The following is a 17,188-nucleotide window of genomic DNA, read 5'->3' on the forward strand; positions in this document are numbered from 1 at the left end:
CACTTAATTAATTAAATAATAAAAGTTTATAAAATAAGTTTCCTAAAAATAATATTTTTAATCTTTTGAAACTCCTTGTTTGCCCAAAATCGGTTTTCCGGAAGAATCGAGCTCGACTCGTAAAATAGTTCGAACTCCAACATTTTTAGAAAAATCAAATCTTTTTAATCATATTAGGAAGCTTTGCCATTATTTAAATAAAAATACATATTCTTGTCTTGGTCGTCTCCGGTCTCCTTTTCCCTGCCTTTTATCGAATATTCCGGTAAAATCCTTAATTTTATGAAATCATGTCTTTTTATCATGTAATTATGCAATCGTACATTTAATCATATAATAAATATCATGCTAGCATTTAAAAACAATTAAATAAAACAATTAAGCAATTCAAATAATTTTGCATGCATGCGGTTTACATAGACTGATTTTTCGGACGTTACATAAACAGTGTAATAATATAATATCACATTGTTATAATGAAGTGTCATAGACTCTTTTTATATAATAACATGAAATTATATATTAAATATATACGCAATAAAAATAAATAAACAATAAAATAAATATTCTTCCTTTTAAATATTTTTACATTTTTCTTGTGTTTTGGAGGTTAGAAAAATATGGAGAACTTTAGAGTATCGTGCTGATAACGTGTTAAAAATAAAAATTTAAAAGTAAAAATCCCAAACTCACAAAATATATTAAACTACACACTTTATTTTCTTCACTCAATTGTATTTATCTTCACAAATTGAGAGACCTATTTATAGAGTTTATTTGAAAATAATCCAAAAATAAATACATCATTACATACTTTATCATATACTAAATTTCAATATTTAAACTCATATTTTCAACAAAAATGAATTTAATTATTTGCATCAAAGTTAAACCACGACAGGAATCGCCGGTTGTCTTGTCAATATTCTTGCAAGCACCAGTCCAGCCGAGACACCGAAACCAAACAAGGTGTGCAGCCCCACGCAGAAGTATTTGGTCTTGAACAACTTCACTGTATTCTGTCAATATCAAAATAATATATTTTTTTAGAAAAATGCATGGGATATTTTATTTTATTCTTTGTTTTTGAGAGCAACTTCGTCCCAAATTTGCAACTTTGAATGAGATTTTCTGTTTTGAATAGTGCCGTATATTATTTTGTATGATATATTTTAATCTTTTTTCGAGGTAGCTAGACATCAGAGGAAACATACAAGTGATAATGAGTTCTCACCTGGTAGTTCTTTTGGACAAAGCCGAGTAGAAGATTTGCTATTGGCAATGTCATACAACCAAAAATCTGAAAAAATAAATAAAAATAAAACAATTAAAATAATTACTTTGAAATTTTATGAAGAAATAGGCACTAACAATAACCACAATCTATAAATGGACTTACCACACTGGCCAAAGGAACAGTGTTGGTATATCCCAAAGCAAATAAGAGTGCATAAAGCCCAACAACACCATATTGCAATACTTTGGAAGCTTTTTTAGTGCCCAGCCTCACCAAAGGAGACATTTTTCCAACAGCCTTGTCATCCTCTATCTGCACGATTCGAATCCGAACTCGAGTTTAGACATGTTGCTGAATCTTGAATATCTTTGTATCTAATTCAATTGCGAAATATAAAAATTATAACATGATGTCTATAATATAGATATGGATGGATCACCTGATGGAAATGACTACAGAAGAGGATTAAGGCTGTCGTGTAACCAACGAGAATCGATGACCAAACAACGGTGTTAGTAATTGGTAGCTCACCCCTGTAATCAGAATGTAATCGAAATCAGTACCAAGAAGTAAAAATTCACATTTTTTATAAAAAAAATTACAAATGAAATTTGATTTACTGACTCATAAATCATCATATATGTATAGGGATGAGTAAAACAGACCTAGCCGAGCTATGAAGCAGATAAAAGCCGATGGTTGCGAGCGGGCCGAATCCGGTGAAGAGCGTTGGCTCTCCCAATCCGTCGTAAGCTACACGATAGGGTGGACACTGCAGAATATAAAATCGAACATTGGTTTAGTACAGATGTACGAAATACTCGTCCCAATGCCTGATGAACTCGGATCAAACTGATACTAGTTCGAATTGATATATGTTTTACCTGGTAAATGTAGAAGCAAAACACTGAAGCGGCTATCAAAATAAAAGCCCGAACACTTTTTGCAGCCACCGCTAGCCCAGTAAGGCCAGAAAAACCGATGGCAAGTATTGTCCACGCAGCGTAGTTTATGGCATTTCGGCTTCACAGTGATGAAAGCTACTATTAGTCCTTCATTTTACCATGATAATTTATCACAAATTTCAATTTTTTTTTCAGGATTTCTCGGGGGTAGTATTTGATCCTCACCTGCCAAAGATATTGACGACCGATTCTTTCTTGTTCTTATCTACTCCAGTGTCAAAATCGTAAACGTCGTTGCTGCATATTTAGAGAAATTTAGACCACAAATTTCTAGACAAGATGGAAACATTCTTGAATGCGAAACAAGCACAGGTGTCGTACCTTAATTTGATCCAAAAATTGACAATCACGAAAGAGGCCAAGATCATGAAATAGCGCCCCACAGCAGCCTGTCCCGTTTGCCAAAAAGCTAATGCCGAGGCCACCTGTTATTTCACACATAATTTTTCGTTAAATCTTAGATGTCCCTAAATTAAAAACATTAAAGAATTGATTTTTTGACATATATTTTACTTAAAAACCCTATATTTTTTTACTTGTTAGGATTAGGATTTATTTAGTCAGCTTCTTCAGCTAAATTTCGGGTTCTATCCCTAATATCCGACCGAAAGGCCATATATGTGATGGACACGAAGGCTTACAGTTGAGGGAACGAGCGCAACAGTATACAAAGGTATTTTGGCGGCTCTCCATAATAAAGTAGCTCTCGATAAATCTTCTTCCTCCACGACTTTAATCTCTTCAACCGGAGCACTACTAACTTCTGCTACTTCCGCAACTTCTGCTCTGCACTTGAACACCAATCTGGTGTTTAGCTTTGTGCTAGATTTCAACACATCCCCTGTGAATGTAATCTTGTTTGAAGCTATTCTCTGGGGCAATCTTGGCATATGCAGAGCTTGCGGAGCAGCCGATGACACCGAAAAGTTTCTGAAATTATGATCAACACACCCGCTCAGCCTATTAACGACGCATGAAATAATAACTTAGAAATGAATTTAACTGATAAAAGACTTGCCTCTTGGGAAGTTTCAAGTAATCTTGGCTGATTTTCTTGATGCCACAGCCACTCATGTTCACATTCAAGAATGTGGTTGCTGCCATTTCCAGAGGTAGACTGATTATTGGCTTGAGATGTATTGGTTATGATTTCAAGCACTACGGAGCTTTTGGTGTGGGATTTGATTTGCTTTTCTTCAAAAGAATTCTGAGCTTAAATAATCACCCGTTCAGGTACACTAGTCAACCAAAAATGACCAACTTATTGTTTACTGTAAATTATAAATTGTTATGAAAAATAAAAATTTATGGTAAAAATTAAAAATCTCAAACTTTCAAAATTATCAAACTACACACTTTATAATATTTTTTTCTCAACTCAATTGTAAATTTCTTCACAAATGGTGAGGTTATTTATAGAATTTCTTTACAAATAATCCAAAAATAAATTCATCATTACCTACATCATCACAAACTAATTTTCAATATTTACAACTCTTATTTTCAACATTCAAATATTCAACATTCAAATATTCAACACACATGTTTTAAATATTAATTTTCAACACTCCCCCTTGTGATGATGATCATAATGATTGTCTTCATTACGTGTTTTTATAATGCCTCGTTAAAAACCTTACTAGGAAAAATCCATTGAGATAAAAACCATAGTAAGGGAAAAAGAGTGCAGTCACGTAAACTCCCCCTCATGTTGACACGAACAATTCTTCACAAATTTCGTAGATTGCGCATCCCAATATTATATATGTGCTTTCTGAATATTGTCATAAGAAGTGCCTTTGTGAAGAGATCTGATGAGTTTTCACTTAATTGAATGTGACGAACATCAATATATTTATTCTTCTCAAGCTCCGTGGTGAATGCGAAGAACTTAGGAGGAATATGTTTAATTCTGTCTCTTTTTATGTATCCTTCTTTCATTTGAGCAACACATGCAGCATTAACTTCATATAGTATCACAGGCTTCTTGTCAAATGATAATCCGCATGAGATTTGGATATGTTGGGTCATTGATTTAACCACACACATTCACGACTTGCTTCATGTAGTGCAATAATCTCGGCATGATTTGATGAAGTTGTTACGAGTGTTTGTTTCTGTCAACGCCAAGAAATTGCAGTGCCTCCACGAGTAAATACATATCCAGTTTGAGAACGTGCCTTGTGTGGATCAGATAAGTATCCAGCATCGGCATAACCAATTATACTTATATTATCATCTTTTGAATATAAAAGTCCCAAGTATGTCGTTCCTCGTAAATAACGAAATATATGTTTAATTCCGTTCCAGTGTCTCTTTATTGGACATGTGCTAAATCTTGCCAATAAATTTAATGCAAAAGATATATCGGGCCTTGTACAATTTGTAAGATACATAAGGGCACCGATAGCGCTTAGATATGGTACTTCTGGACCAAGAATATCTTCATCATCTTCATATGGACGGAATTGATCCTTTTCTATGTTTAATGATCTAACAACCATTGAAGTACTTAAAGGATTTGATTTATCCATATGTAAAATGTTTAAGGATCTTTTCTGTATAATTTGTCTGGTGAACAAATATTCCACATTCTTTTTGTTCAATTTGTAAACCCTAGACAATACTTGGTTTTTCCAAGATCCTTCATTTCAAATTCTTCCTTCAAGTATGACACAACTTCTTGAATTTCCTTATTCGTTCCAATGATGTTTAAATCATCAACATATACAGCAATAATTACGCATCCGGATGTTGTTTTCTTAATGAAAACACAAGGGCATATTGAATTATTTACATGGGCATATTGAATTATTTACATATCCCTTTTTCACCAAGTGATCACAATGGTCTTTGTAATTTCACATAATAACATTCTCTGGGTTTTGAACTTTGTGCTTCAGGCATCTTAAATCCTTCAGGGATTTTCATATATATATAACTACAAAGTGATCCATATAAGTAAGCTGTAACAACATCCATAAGACGCATTTCTAAATTTTCAGATAACGCCAAGCTAATCAAATACCAAAACGTAATTGCATCCATCACGGGAGAATACGTTTCTTCATAATCAATTCCAGGCCTTTGAGAAAAACCTTGTGCAACAAGTCGAGCTTTATATCTTACTATTTCATTTTTCTCATTTCGCTTTCGAATAAAAACTCATTTGTATCCAACAGGTTTTACACCTTCAGGTGTAAGGACTATAGGTCCAAAAACATTGCGAATCCAATTCAACCTGGTTGGTATCTTTCCATTTTATCCAATCCTGCCGATATTTACATTCACCAAAAGATTTTGGTTCATGATCTTCATTATCATTTATGATGTCAATTGCCACATTATAAGAAAATATATCATCAATTTCTTCTATATCTTTTCTGTTCCATATTTTTCCAGTATTAATATAATAGATAGAGATTTCACAATTCTCGTCGGTTTGTGGTTCTGACAGAATATTTTCATCATCATGTGTTTCTTCAGGAACATCATTCTCTGTTTTGTGATCATCATGTGTTTCTTCAGGAACATCATTCTCTATTTTGTGATCATCGTGTTTCTCTATTAATTTTCTTTTTCGAGGATTTTTTATCCTTGGAACCGACTGGTCTTCCACGCTTCAGGCGTTTTATGACATCATGAGTATCTTCAATTTGTTTCTTCGGAATTTCAATTCGAGCAGGAGCATTTGCAGCATGTATATATGATTTAGTCACCCCTTTTGTGTCTGCAAATGCATCTGGTATTTGATTTGCTATTCTTTGCAAGTGCACAATTTGCTGTACATCTTTTTCACATTGTTTTGTTATTGGATCCAGATGTAATAATGATGATACATACCATGTAATTTCCTTTTCGGTATGTTTCTGTTCTCCCCCTAACATTGGGAAGATTTCCTCATTAAAATGACAATCAGCAAAACGTGCTGTGAACACGTCGTCTGTCTGAGGTTCAAGATATCGAATGATTGATGGACTATCATAACCGATATAAATTCCAATCTTTCTTTGAGGTCCCATTTTCTTTCGTTGCGGTGGTGCAATAGGCACATACACCATACATCCAAAAATTCTCAAATGAGAAATGTCTGGTTCTTTACCAAATGCAAGCTGCAATGGGGAGTATTTATGATATACACTTTGTCTGATGCGAATTGACGCAGCAGCATGTAGAATTGCATGTCCCCATATAGAAATAGGGAGCTTTGTTTTCATAATCATTGATCTATCAATCAATTGCAGACGTTTAATCAATGATTCAGCCAATCCATTCTTTGTATGTACATGAGCAACAGGATGCTCAACAATGATTCCCATAGACATACAATAATCATTGAAAGTCTGGGAAGTAAATTCACCAGCATTATCAAGTCTAATTTTCTTGATTGCATAATCGGGAAATTGATACCTCAATTTTATTATTTGAGCAAGTAATCTTGCAAATGCAACATTTCGAGTTGACAATAAACATGCATGTGACCATCTGCTGGAGGCATCAATCAATACCATAAAGTATCTGAATGGTGCACATGGTGGATGCATTGGTCCAAAAATATCACCCTTAATACGTTCAAGAAACATTGGTGATTCAGTTTGGATTTTGACTGGTGATGGTCTTATAATAAGTTTTCCAAGAGAACATGCTTTACATTGAAACTTATTATTCTGAAAGATCTTCTGGTCTTTCAGCGGATGACCATGTGTATTTTCTATAATTCTTTGCATCATTGTTGAACCAGGATATCCTAATCGATCATGCCAATTGGTTAATATTGAAGAATTATCAACTACCATGTTTGATTCAATGAGACTTATATGTGTATAATGCAATCCAGTAGGGAGCATTGGTAGTTTTTCAATCACATATTTCTTTCCTTATTTTTATGTGATAAGACACATATATTTTCCTCATTCCCTTCATTCATTGTTTGAGTATCATACCCATGAGAATAATATATATATAATTAAAACTCAACAAATTTCATTTTGATTGTGGTGAATATAAAGCATCATTGATCAAAAATTTTGTATCATTAGGTAACAAAAATTGTGTTTTACCACATCCTTTAATCAAGTGTACAGGACATGATATTGTATTCACCATTGTTTTTGTTGGTTTTAGTTCCAAAAATATCTTTTATCTCGGAGGATAGTGTGCGTTGTACCACTATCGGGTATGCAAACTTCAGCTTTGTTCATAGCATTTTCCATGTTTGAACTTCAAAAAAATATGCAATGAAATAAAATTACCGACAATACATTTATAAAAATAAAATAAAATACAATACATAAGTAAAAATATAACACACAGATAAAACATTATCATACAAGTACATGGAAAAATAAAATATTTTACATATTTATTCCACCAGCAAATTGATCATTGTCTGATAAATCAATCAGAAAATCTCCAGCATCAAAATGAGTTGAATCACTCAAAGGTTCACTCTATTCAGTGAAGTTGGTCTCCTTTTCTTTCCCCTTTATTGATTCTTTATAAAGTTTACAAAGGTGCTCAGGGGCTCGACAAATACGGGACCAATGTCCTGGAGTACCACATCTGAAACAAGAACTTTCAAATGTTTTTGAGTGATTCTCTTTAACACTCATATTTTCATGATGCCTTTTCTGTGGATGGTTTGGGACAATCTTTTGAGATGAATTATAGAAGTAACTATCTCGATTATTTTCAAAACTACGGCCGCGTCCACGACCACGACCACTTCCACGTCCACGACCACGGTTTCGTCCTCGACCAAAATCTTGTCTATAACTTTGATTTTGGTTTCCAGATTTAAATTCATTTTTGTTTACGACATTTACTTCAGGAAATGCCGTTGAACCAGTGGGTCATGCCTGATAATTTCTCATTAACAGCTTATTATTCTTTTCCGCCACAAGGAGAGGCGATAAGTTCAGAATATCTCGAAAATCCACGGACTCTATATTGTTGTTGTAGAGTTATAATCGATGCGTGAAAAGTGGAAAATGTTTTTTCAAGCATTTCCAATTCAGTAATCTCGTGCCCACAAAATTTCAATTGCGAGATTATTCTATACATCGCCGAGTTGTAATCACTGACTTTTTTTAAAATCTTGGAATCTCAATGTATTACATTCATCTCGGGCGGTCGAAAGTATAACTTTCCTTATATGTTCGAATCTCTCTTTTAATCCCTTCCACAAAGCCATGGGATCTTTTTCAATTAGATATTCACATTTCAATCCATCGTCGAGATGTCGACGCAAAAATATCATGGCTTTTGCCTTTTCTTGTGATGTCGATATGCCATTTTCTTTTATGGTCTCACTTAGACCCAATGACTCAAGATGCATTTCTACATCGAGAGCATGTGGCATATAATTTTTCCCCGTAATATCGAGAGCAATGAATTCGAGCTTTGTCAAGTTTGACATGGTGGTACTAAAAAAAATTACGATGCATTTTATTAGTTAATGAATATTGCAATACAAAATAATGGATAAACAACAAGTACAAGCATTCGTAAAAATAAAGAAAACACACGAGTAGGATATTCTCCGATAAATACAAGACTCGTGAGTATGATAACCAAAATAATTAAAAATAACCTTGAGAAAGCCATCTTCTTTTTTCTTCGAAAATTTGATGAAGAATAATTGTTTAGAGAAGAAGAAGAAATTGGAGTGATTAAATGTGTTTGTGATATCATATTTATAGGGCAAAAACTAGTCGTTTTGTTACTATTTATGACCGTTGGTGTACAAAAAAATAAATGTATGCATTTGTATAATTTTATGGTAATAATATGATGTATATAATATTAGTAATGTTTAAATAATTATATATATATATCATATCACATTATTATAATGCGGTGTCACAAGTTATTTTGTTTAAAAACCTTAAAGGTTTTATACTTGTCGTATCCCTTACTGGGAGTGTGGGATGTCGTCTTAACATCCTCCCAGGATTTATAACAAGTTTTGAAAAATTTATTTTTATTATTTCTGAATAACATGATATTATATGTTAAATAGATACACAATAAATAAATAAACAGTAAAATAAATATTATTACTTTTGTTACCTTTTTCTTCTGTTTTGGAGCTTGGAAAAGTATGGAGGACTTTTAGAGCTCCGTGCTGATAACGTGTTGTGAAAAAATAAAAATTTATGATAAAAAGTAAAAATCTCAAAGTCTCAAAATTATCAAACTACACACTTTATAAATTTTTTATCTCAACTCAATTGTAAATTTCTTCACAAATGGTGAAGCTATTTATAGAATTTCTTAAATAATCCAAAAATAAATTCATCATTACCTACATCATCACACACTAATTTTCAATATTTACAACTCTTATTTTCAACATTCAAATATTCAACACACATGTTTTAAATATTAATTTTCAACATAAATAAAATTTTAAAATTTATATCTTACTTTTTTTCCCATTAATAAAATAATTAAAATAAATTTCAAACGAAATCATTATTTACATTATAATTAACATAAAATATTATATAAATATGTGAGATGTAGATTTGAAATTTATGATTTTATTTATCTAAACAAAAAATACATTTAAAATTCATAAATTTAAAACCCATCAATTCAACTACAACCAAATGTTTTCCAAAATTTATCATTATTATTTCTGCTTTGTGATGGCTTATCAGATTTTATTTTGTTTATTATATTAACGGCCGCCAGCCCATCTTTTAGCGGAACATGGGATCGAATTTAAGTTTGAATGGATATCCTCGGATATTATTTAATATTTAGCCATGGCCCACATGCATCATAATAATTGGATAGGGATTAATCATTTTATTTTAACAATTAAACATAAGAATATGTTCTATGAATGATTTAAGATAAAATTTAAGTAACGATCGAATTTCATTTATGCTAGTGATTTTTGACACGTGTTGTGCGTTTGTATATATTTTTTATAATTAATTTGATAATATCATAGTTGTAAAAATCAATGACGAGTTATACTATAATTTGAAATGATTACATGTTACAATTTGATTTGATTATATTTAAATGACGATCATACCATAATTATAAAAATCAGTGAGTGACTAAACTACAATATTGAAATAATGAATTTAAAAAAAAAAAAAAACAGATTATGATAGCAAGTGTTTTGGCTATATTTTGCGCAATCTTATTTCAATTTTGTATCAATTATCCATTGCGAGAGCGGAAGCAAGTTTGTAAAGAAATTGCCGCCTCATAGCAAAAATGGAAGAAGTCATGATTCCATTCAAAGATGGCCTGATTTCTTTTTTTATTGGTCGATTGAATAAATTTGTTAAACAGATTACCTAAATGTTTGTTATGGATTTCACGAGCTAGTATAAAGAATCAAGACAAAAACTTGTGTGAGACCATCTCACGGATCGTATTTTGTGAGATGGATGTCTTATTTGAGTCATTAATGAAAAATTATTATTTTTTATGTTAAGTTAAAACTTTTTATTGTGAATATCGGTATGATTGACCTGTCTCACAGATAAAGATTCGTGAGACTGTCTCACAAGATACCTACTCAAAGATCAATGTAGATACAAAAGTTACAACTTCAATAATAATAATTTTATCAAACTTGATTCTTAAGTTTTTTTTATTAAAAAACAATTTTACATTCCACATTAGAATTTTTTTTAATAAAGATATTAACGAAAAAACAATAGTAAATATGAATTTACTTTTGCTTCGGTTTGAATTACATGGTGCTTGACAAACATGCACGTGGTGATGGAAATTGGTTATTTAGTCAATAAGTTTAGTTGTTTAAAATATACTTGGTTGCCTTTATTGACCAGTTTCCATCATCATATTGAACAGTAACATAAATGATTGTTTTTAAACTGCTACAAACCACGGCCTTGACTGTGTAAACAAATCGAGTTGGTTTGTGAGTTTTTCGAGTTGGTTTGAAAAATATTTGATTTGTATTTCAACTTATCTTATTCGAACTGAAATCGAACATGTTCAAACTTTTTTCGAGCCAAACTCGAGGCCCAAATTATTTTGTTCGATAGTTCGCGAGCTGTTCATGAGCCTTAATATTTTATTAATATTATATAATTATATATTAAATAAATAAGTTTCGAGTCTTTCGAGTACTTATTATCGAGAAATCATTCAAATAGTTCGCCAACATATTCGAATCTTTTGAGTCAAACTTGAACTTGACCTTTATTCAAACCGAATTAGTAAATTTTTTTAAAATTTTCAAATTTTGAATCGAGCTTGAACTTTAACAGAACAAATTCGAACCGAACTCGAGCCTTCAAAATTTATTCATATTCGGCTTGATTTGGATCATTCACACTCCTAGACCAGACTAACACCACACATGTTCATCTGTTTTGTATATTTATAATAAAACAAGACGTCTCTTATATTTATCTTAATATGTTGATCATAATTAAATTATTTTATGGTCTTAAATAAAATAATTTAACATTATCTCACTTGATTTACATATGTCAAAGAACTGAATGATGAAAAAAGCAATCATCATCCATCTTAAGTTATGAAACAAATACATGAAGTATGGTGATAAATCTTATTATGCTGAGTAAATCTTCCATTTAACACAAGTATCACATTCCTTAAAATTAATTAGTGAATAAAACCAAATTTTTATTCTATGTCCAACTTAATTTATATTTTCTCAAGATAAATAAATATGTACATAATTAAATATGAAAAATATTATAAATGAATGAGTTTCATAAATCAAAACCAAATGTATATCATAAAATTTTTTAGCAACCAAGTCCATCGTTAATTATCACACAATCATTAAATATCTTAATTTGCATGCATTTAGGTCAAAAGATCATCAATTCAGTGCTAATGTGTTCAATGACCACTTTATTTTGCTTAACATATTGTTCATCGGCTAAAATACTTTATGCTAACACTACAAAAAAAAGGGGCTTAGCGATGGTCCAAACCGTCGCTAAAACGGTAAGGCGACGGTTGTAGAGACGGTTTGGTGGTCCGTAACCGGAGGTCGCGTCGCCTTCATATAGCGACGATTTCTCAATAACCGTTACAAAAAGCGACGTTTTTTTTAACAACACCGTCGCTATGAAGCCACGGTTAAGATACCGTCACTACTATTAGCGATAGTTACACAACGGTTTTTGACACAATCGTCGCTATATTAAACGACGGTTTTTGACATAATCGTCGCTATATATAGCAACGTTTTATCAAACACCGTCGCTATATTTAGCGACGTTTATTTAAAAAACCGTCGCTTTATTCACCGATGGTCTTTCAAAAAAACCGTTACTTAAGATAGCGACGGTTTAGATAAACCTAGTAAAAAACAATGATTTACAAAATTAATAATCTACTACTCTAAAATTCATAAATAAACTACTATACAAAAATCAAATATTAAATTTTCTGTAAAGAAAACGCTTTAAAAAACTTACGTGCACGAATTTAATAGATTCACATAACACTGGAGAATCACACCGACGAGCAAATCTACGAAATGAATACGAAAAAATGTTAGTACAAAATAAAAAAACCGACAATGTTAAAATATTGAAAGATTTCCGTTACTAAAGAGAAGAAAGGCGAAAATCGAGTAAAGAAAATGTTCGCGAAAGTGGGTATATATAGAACAACCGTCGCACTTAGCGACGGTTTTAAGATAAACCGTTGCCTACAGCAACCATTTTTGTTAAACCGTCGCCAAACTAGATCGGCGACGGTTTTTGACTAATCGTCGTTATAGGCAACAGTAATCAAGAACTGTCGCTTTTAGCGACGGTTTTAAGATAAACCGTCGCTAATAGCGACGGTTAATGCGACTTCTTTCTCAGGGATTGCAGCAATTGAGGAGCGCCAGCAAGGCATTTTCCGAAGTAGGTTAAGCGACGGAGACAAACCGTCGCTAATATAGCAACGGTGTAACAAACACCGTCGCTAATATAGCAACGGTGTAACAAACACCGTCGCTAATATAGCAACGGTTTAACAAAAACCGTCGGTATAATAGCGACAATTCCTCCTCACCCACCGCTGATCCAACCGTTTTTATACAGTGATTTGAACAATAAATTTTTTTTTAGGACCGGGTTTTACCCTTTTTTTTCAAAATTATATTCAATGGATCACCGTTCAACTCAAGTATTTTTAATCATATGATAGCTCAAGTACTAGATGTGCGTGATAGATATATTCAAGTAGAAAAACGACTATGAAAATGATCATCGCTGCTGCTGAATCCTTAAAATTTATATATATCGAGCTATAATATGTACCAAAAAACTATGAATGATTATGTGAATATAAAATCATGAATTGTAAATATCAATAATTAATTGATGTTTCTGATATCAATATCTCAAATTTAGAACGAAATCTCAGGTTTAATATCCAACAGTAACAAACGTTTTTCCCTAACAACCCCACCCACAAATAAATTAAAATGATTATTGTAATGAACTATGAGAAATCTCAAAACATTAAATATTCGTTTATATTAATGTCATATGATTTACACTCTTTAATTGCTTTTTAATGAAAAAAAAAATGTAAAATAAATGTTCTCTGTTACACTAGCTTGGTGTGTTTTGGTAGTTTACTAATAATATATTTTTATATTCATAATTGGATTATAAAATGTACAACAAGAAACAAAAAAATATAGTACTCCATTTTGTGTTATCCCATAATAAAGAAATTGTTTAGGAAAAAAATAATGTTCTCGGTCTAATAACTTGTTAATTTTTTTGTTTTCATAAATTAAATTTTCAAAGTTTTGTTTTAATATATTAAAATTTAATTTTCGTTTATTTTGATACAAATTTTGTATGACAGCTACAAGTCAGCGTTTTTCTAATCATTTTTAATGATATCATAGCGACGATTTTTGCAAACACGTTGCAATTAGCGACGGTTTTAATTTAACCCGTCGTAATCAGCAACGTTTTCGAATATCCGTCGCCGATCTGGATGGGCGACGGTGTATATAGAACTGTCGCTAGTAGCGACGGTAGCATATAACCGTCGCTAATAGCGACAGTCTTCTACACCGTCGCCTAATAATATGGCGACGGTCTTTTAATATACCGTCGCACATTAAAGGCGACGGACTTTAATAGGCGACGCTAAAAAAACCTGACGCAAAAAATGGCGACGGGTTTGTTCTATTAGTCGCAATATTAGCAACGGTTTTTTGATTAACCGTTGCTATTTAATATCCAATAACCGTCGCTAATCCAACCATTTTTTTGTAGTGTAATACTTTTAATTAGACTGTTGTTTTAGTCACAAATACTACAATTGAATTGTCGTAATTTATTCTTAATGACTTAAACATAAAATTCACAATTCTAAGCACAATATGAAATTATTTAACATACATCATACAATAATGCTTCAAAATAAAGACAAATGCAGACTCCATAATGGAATTAGAAAATCACTTCAAATTGTCACTTCGTCTATACATAAGCTTGTAATCTTTAGCACCATGAAGGTATACTAAAATATTTTGCAGCTTTCTAGTGATCAACACCTAGATTACTGTGATAATTTTCCTACAAATTCGGCTCCCACTAATCATCTGGTATACATAATGATCTATAATATTCTCGACAAAACTTAATGAAAAGATGTATAACATTGTGAAATCATAAATACCACTAATATGAAACTTGTTTCAATCTATATAAGTTTTTTAATCTTGCACATCATATACTCACCAACATTAGAGGATGATCCTTAATATTATTTCAAATAACCTTTGTAGGGTCGAAATGTATTTATAAGGGAGGATGAATAAACAATCTTAGAAATATTTTTCTTCCGAATGAGTTACAATGGCTCATTTTTAAATTGTTAAAAAATGAACCAAGTATCGAGAAATTATATTAAGTTTGGTTCAATACCGAAAAAACTCAACACAACACTATAAAAACCAATTAAACATTTTGTAAATGGTTTTAAAAGAATGCAAGTTGAAATAATAAAAATAGTTTGATTGAAGTATTTTATCAAACATTTAAATGTGTAGGAACATGACTTTTATGTTTTGGTGTTAACAAATAATTAAGGTCAAACTGAACTCTAAACTAACATAAATTACTATGTCCATAAGCTAAACTGATTTACGTAAACTGAATTAGTCGGACAACACTGAATCGTACACAAACTTAAATATCTCTTATAAATATATCACTTTTTGACAGGATCAGTTCGGGATACAATTGTTGAGCTACAATAGCTCGGTTCTTGAAATATTTAAACACTGATGAATTAAATCGAGTTTGATTTTCAAACCAAGCGGAAGACACTCAAAATAATCCTTCGTAGAAAACGATTAAATATTTTGTAAAGTATTTAAAATATATGCAAGTTAAATGAGTAAAAATATTTTGGTTGAAGCATTTTATCAAACACTTGGTATGCAATATTTTGGTATTTGAAGAACACATAAAATCCTTTAATAATGCATCTTTAAAAACAGTGGAAATAATAAGTAAATGCAATAAATAAATAACACGAGTTTGTTTATGGATGTTCGGAGATTAACAACTCATACGTCACATCTTCTTCCCCTTAGAAGGATCAACTGGAAGACTTTGATTCATACAACACCATGTACAAATCCAATGCCTAATTAAAACTACTAGCACACTCTCGATTGTAGGCTGCAACATCACAATACGCATAATGTTTACCGTTTCTTATGCCAAGACTACAAACACAATCTTTAATGTCTTTGTGTAAGACTCACTCAACTAAACTTTGAAGTTTAACTCTCTTGTATGTGTGAGTGATTATGTGTGAGAAATTTATCATTTACAATTTACATCTCAAATGTATCATCATAATATGATTTGTATGATGTTTGAAAGGGTTTAGAAAACGTGCTTTTGCGTTTATAACGCTCGAATATACGATCTTCGGCGATGGTGCGACGTTGGATTACCGGATGACGAAGAACACAATCTTTTCTTTCTTCTTAAATTTCGAAAATCTGAATTGTGTATGCAAGGGTGTGATTTACGGCTGATTGGTGTGAATTGTGAGGGTTTGAAGACCTAATACCCTTATTTATAAATAATTAATATGCTAATGGGCTTTGGTTTTGGGCTTGCATGATTAAGGATAATTGGGCCTACTAAAATTAATAAAATTGTGCCCAATAGCACTTAATTAATTAAATAATAAAAGTTTATAAAATAAGTTTCCCAAAAATAATATTTTTGATCTTTTGAAACTCCTTGTTTGTCCAAAATCGGTTTTCCAGGAATAATCGAGCTCGACTCGTAAAATAGTTCGAACTCCAACATTTTTAGAAAAATCAAATCATTTTTAATCATATTAGGAAGCTTTGCCATTATTTAAATAAAAATACATATTCTTGTCTTGGTTGTCCCCGGTCTCCTTTTCCCTGCCTATTATCGAATATTCCGGTAAAATCCTTAACTTCATGAAATCATGTCTTTTTATCATGTAATTATGCAATCGTACATTTAATCATATAATAAATATCATGCTAGCTTTTAAAAAAAATTAAATAAAACAATTAACCAATTCAAATAATTTTGCATGCATGCGGTTTACGTGGACTGATTTTTCGGACGTTACATAAACAGTGTAATAATATAATAACATCACATTGTTATAATGAAGTGTCATAAACTCTTTTTATATAATAACATGAAATTATATATTAAATATATACTCAATAAAAATAAATAAACAATAAAATAAATATTCTTCCTTTTAAATATTTTTACATTTTTCTTGTGTTTTGGAGGTTAGAAAAATATGGAGAACTTTAGAGTATCGTGCTGATAACGTGTTAAAAATAAAAATTTAAAAGTAAAAATCCCAAACTCACAAAATATATTAAACTACACACTTTATTTTCTTCACTCAATTGTCTTTATCTTCACAAATTGAGAGCCTATTTATAGAGTTTATTTGAAAATAATCCAAAAAT

The 17,188-nt window shown here is 31.4% G+C and overlaps 1 protein-coding gene across 2 annotated transcripts; it reads right to left on the reverse strand.

The window, feature by feature from the left end:
• Positions 1-697: 697 nt before the first annotated feature.
• Positions 698-12,810, reverse strand: LOC142525505 (2-carboxy-1,4-naphthoquinone phytyltransferase, chloroplastic-like). 2 transcript variants are annotated; one of them, XM_075629820.1, is made up of 11 exons: positions 12,657-12,810; positions 3,221-3,409; positions 2,844-3,132; positions 2,524-2,627; positions 2,368-2,439; positions 2,122-2,260; positions 1,903-2,009; positions 1,677-1,770; positions 1,400-1,549; positions 1,235-1,300; positions 698-1,019 (listed from the first exon to the last, which is right to left on the reverse strand). In XM_075629820.1, the coding sequence occupies exons 2-11, from the start codon at positions 3,304-3,306 to the stop codon at positions 888-890; spliced, it is 1,239 nt and encodes a 412-aa protein (XP_075485935.1). In that variant the 5' UTR covers positions 3,307-3,409; positions 12,657-12,810; the 3' UTR covers positions 698-887. The 2 variants fall into 2 exon arrangements, with proteins under 2 accessions (XP_075485935.1, XP_075485934.1); XM_075629819.1 differs by having other exon boundaries at positions 3,221-3,440.
• Positions 12,811-17,188: the final 4,378 nt, after the last annotated feature.

This window comes from Primulina tabacum, chromosome 14, assembly GCF_025594145.1.
Source record: "Primulina tabacum isolate GXHZ01 chromosome 14, ASM2559414v2, whole genome shotgun sequence".
Taxonomy (NCBI): domain Eukaryota; kingdom Viridiplantae; phylum Streptophyta; class Magnoliopsida; order Lamiales; family Gesneriaceae; genus Primulina; species Primulina tabacum.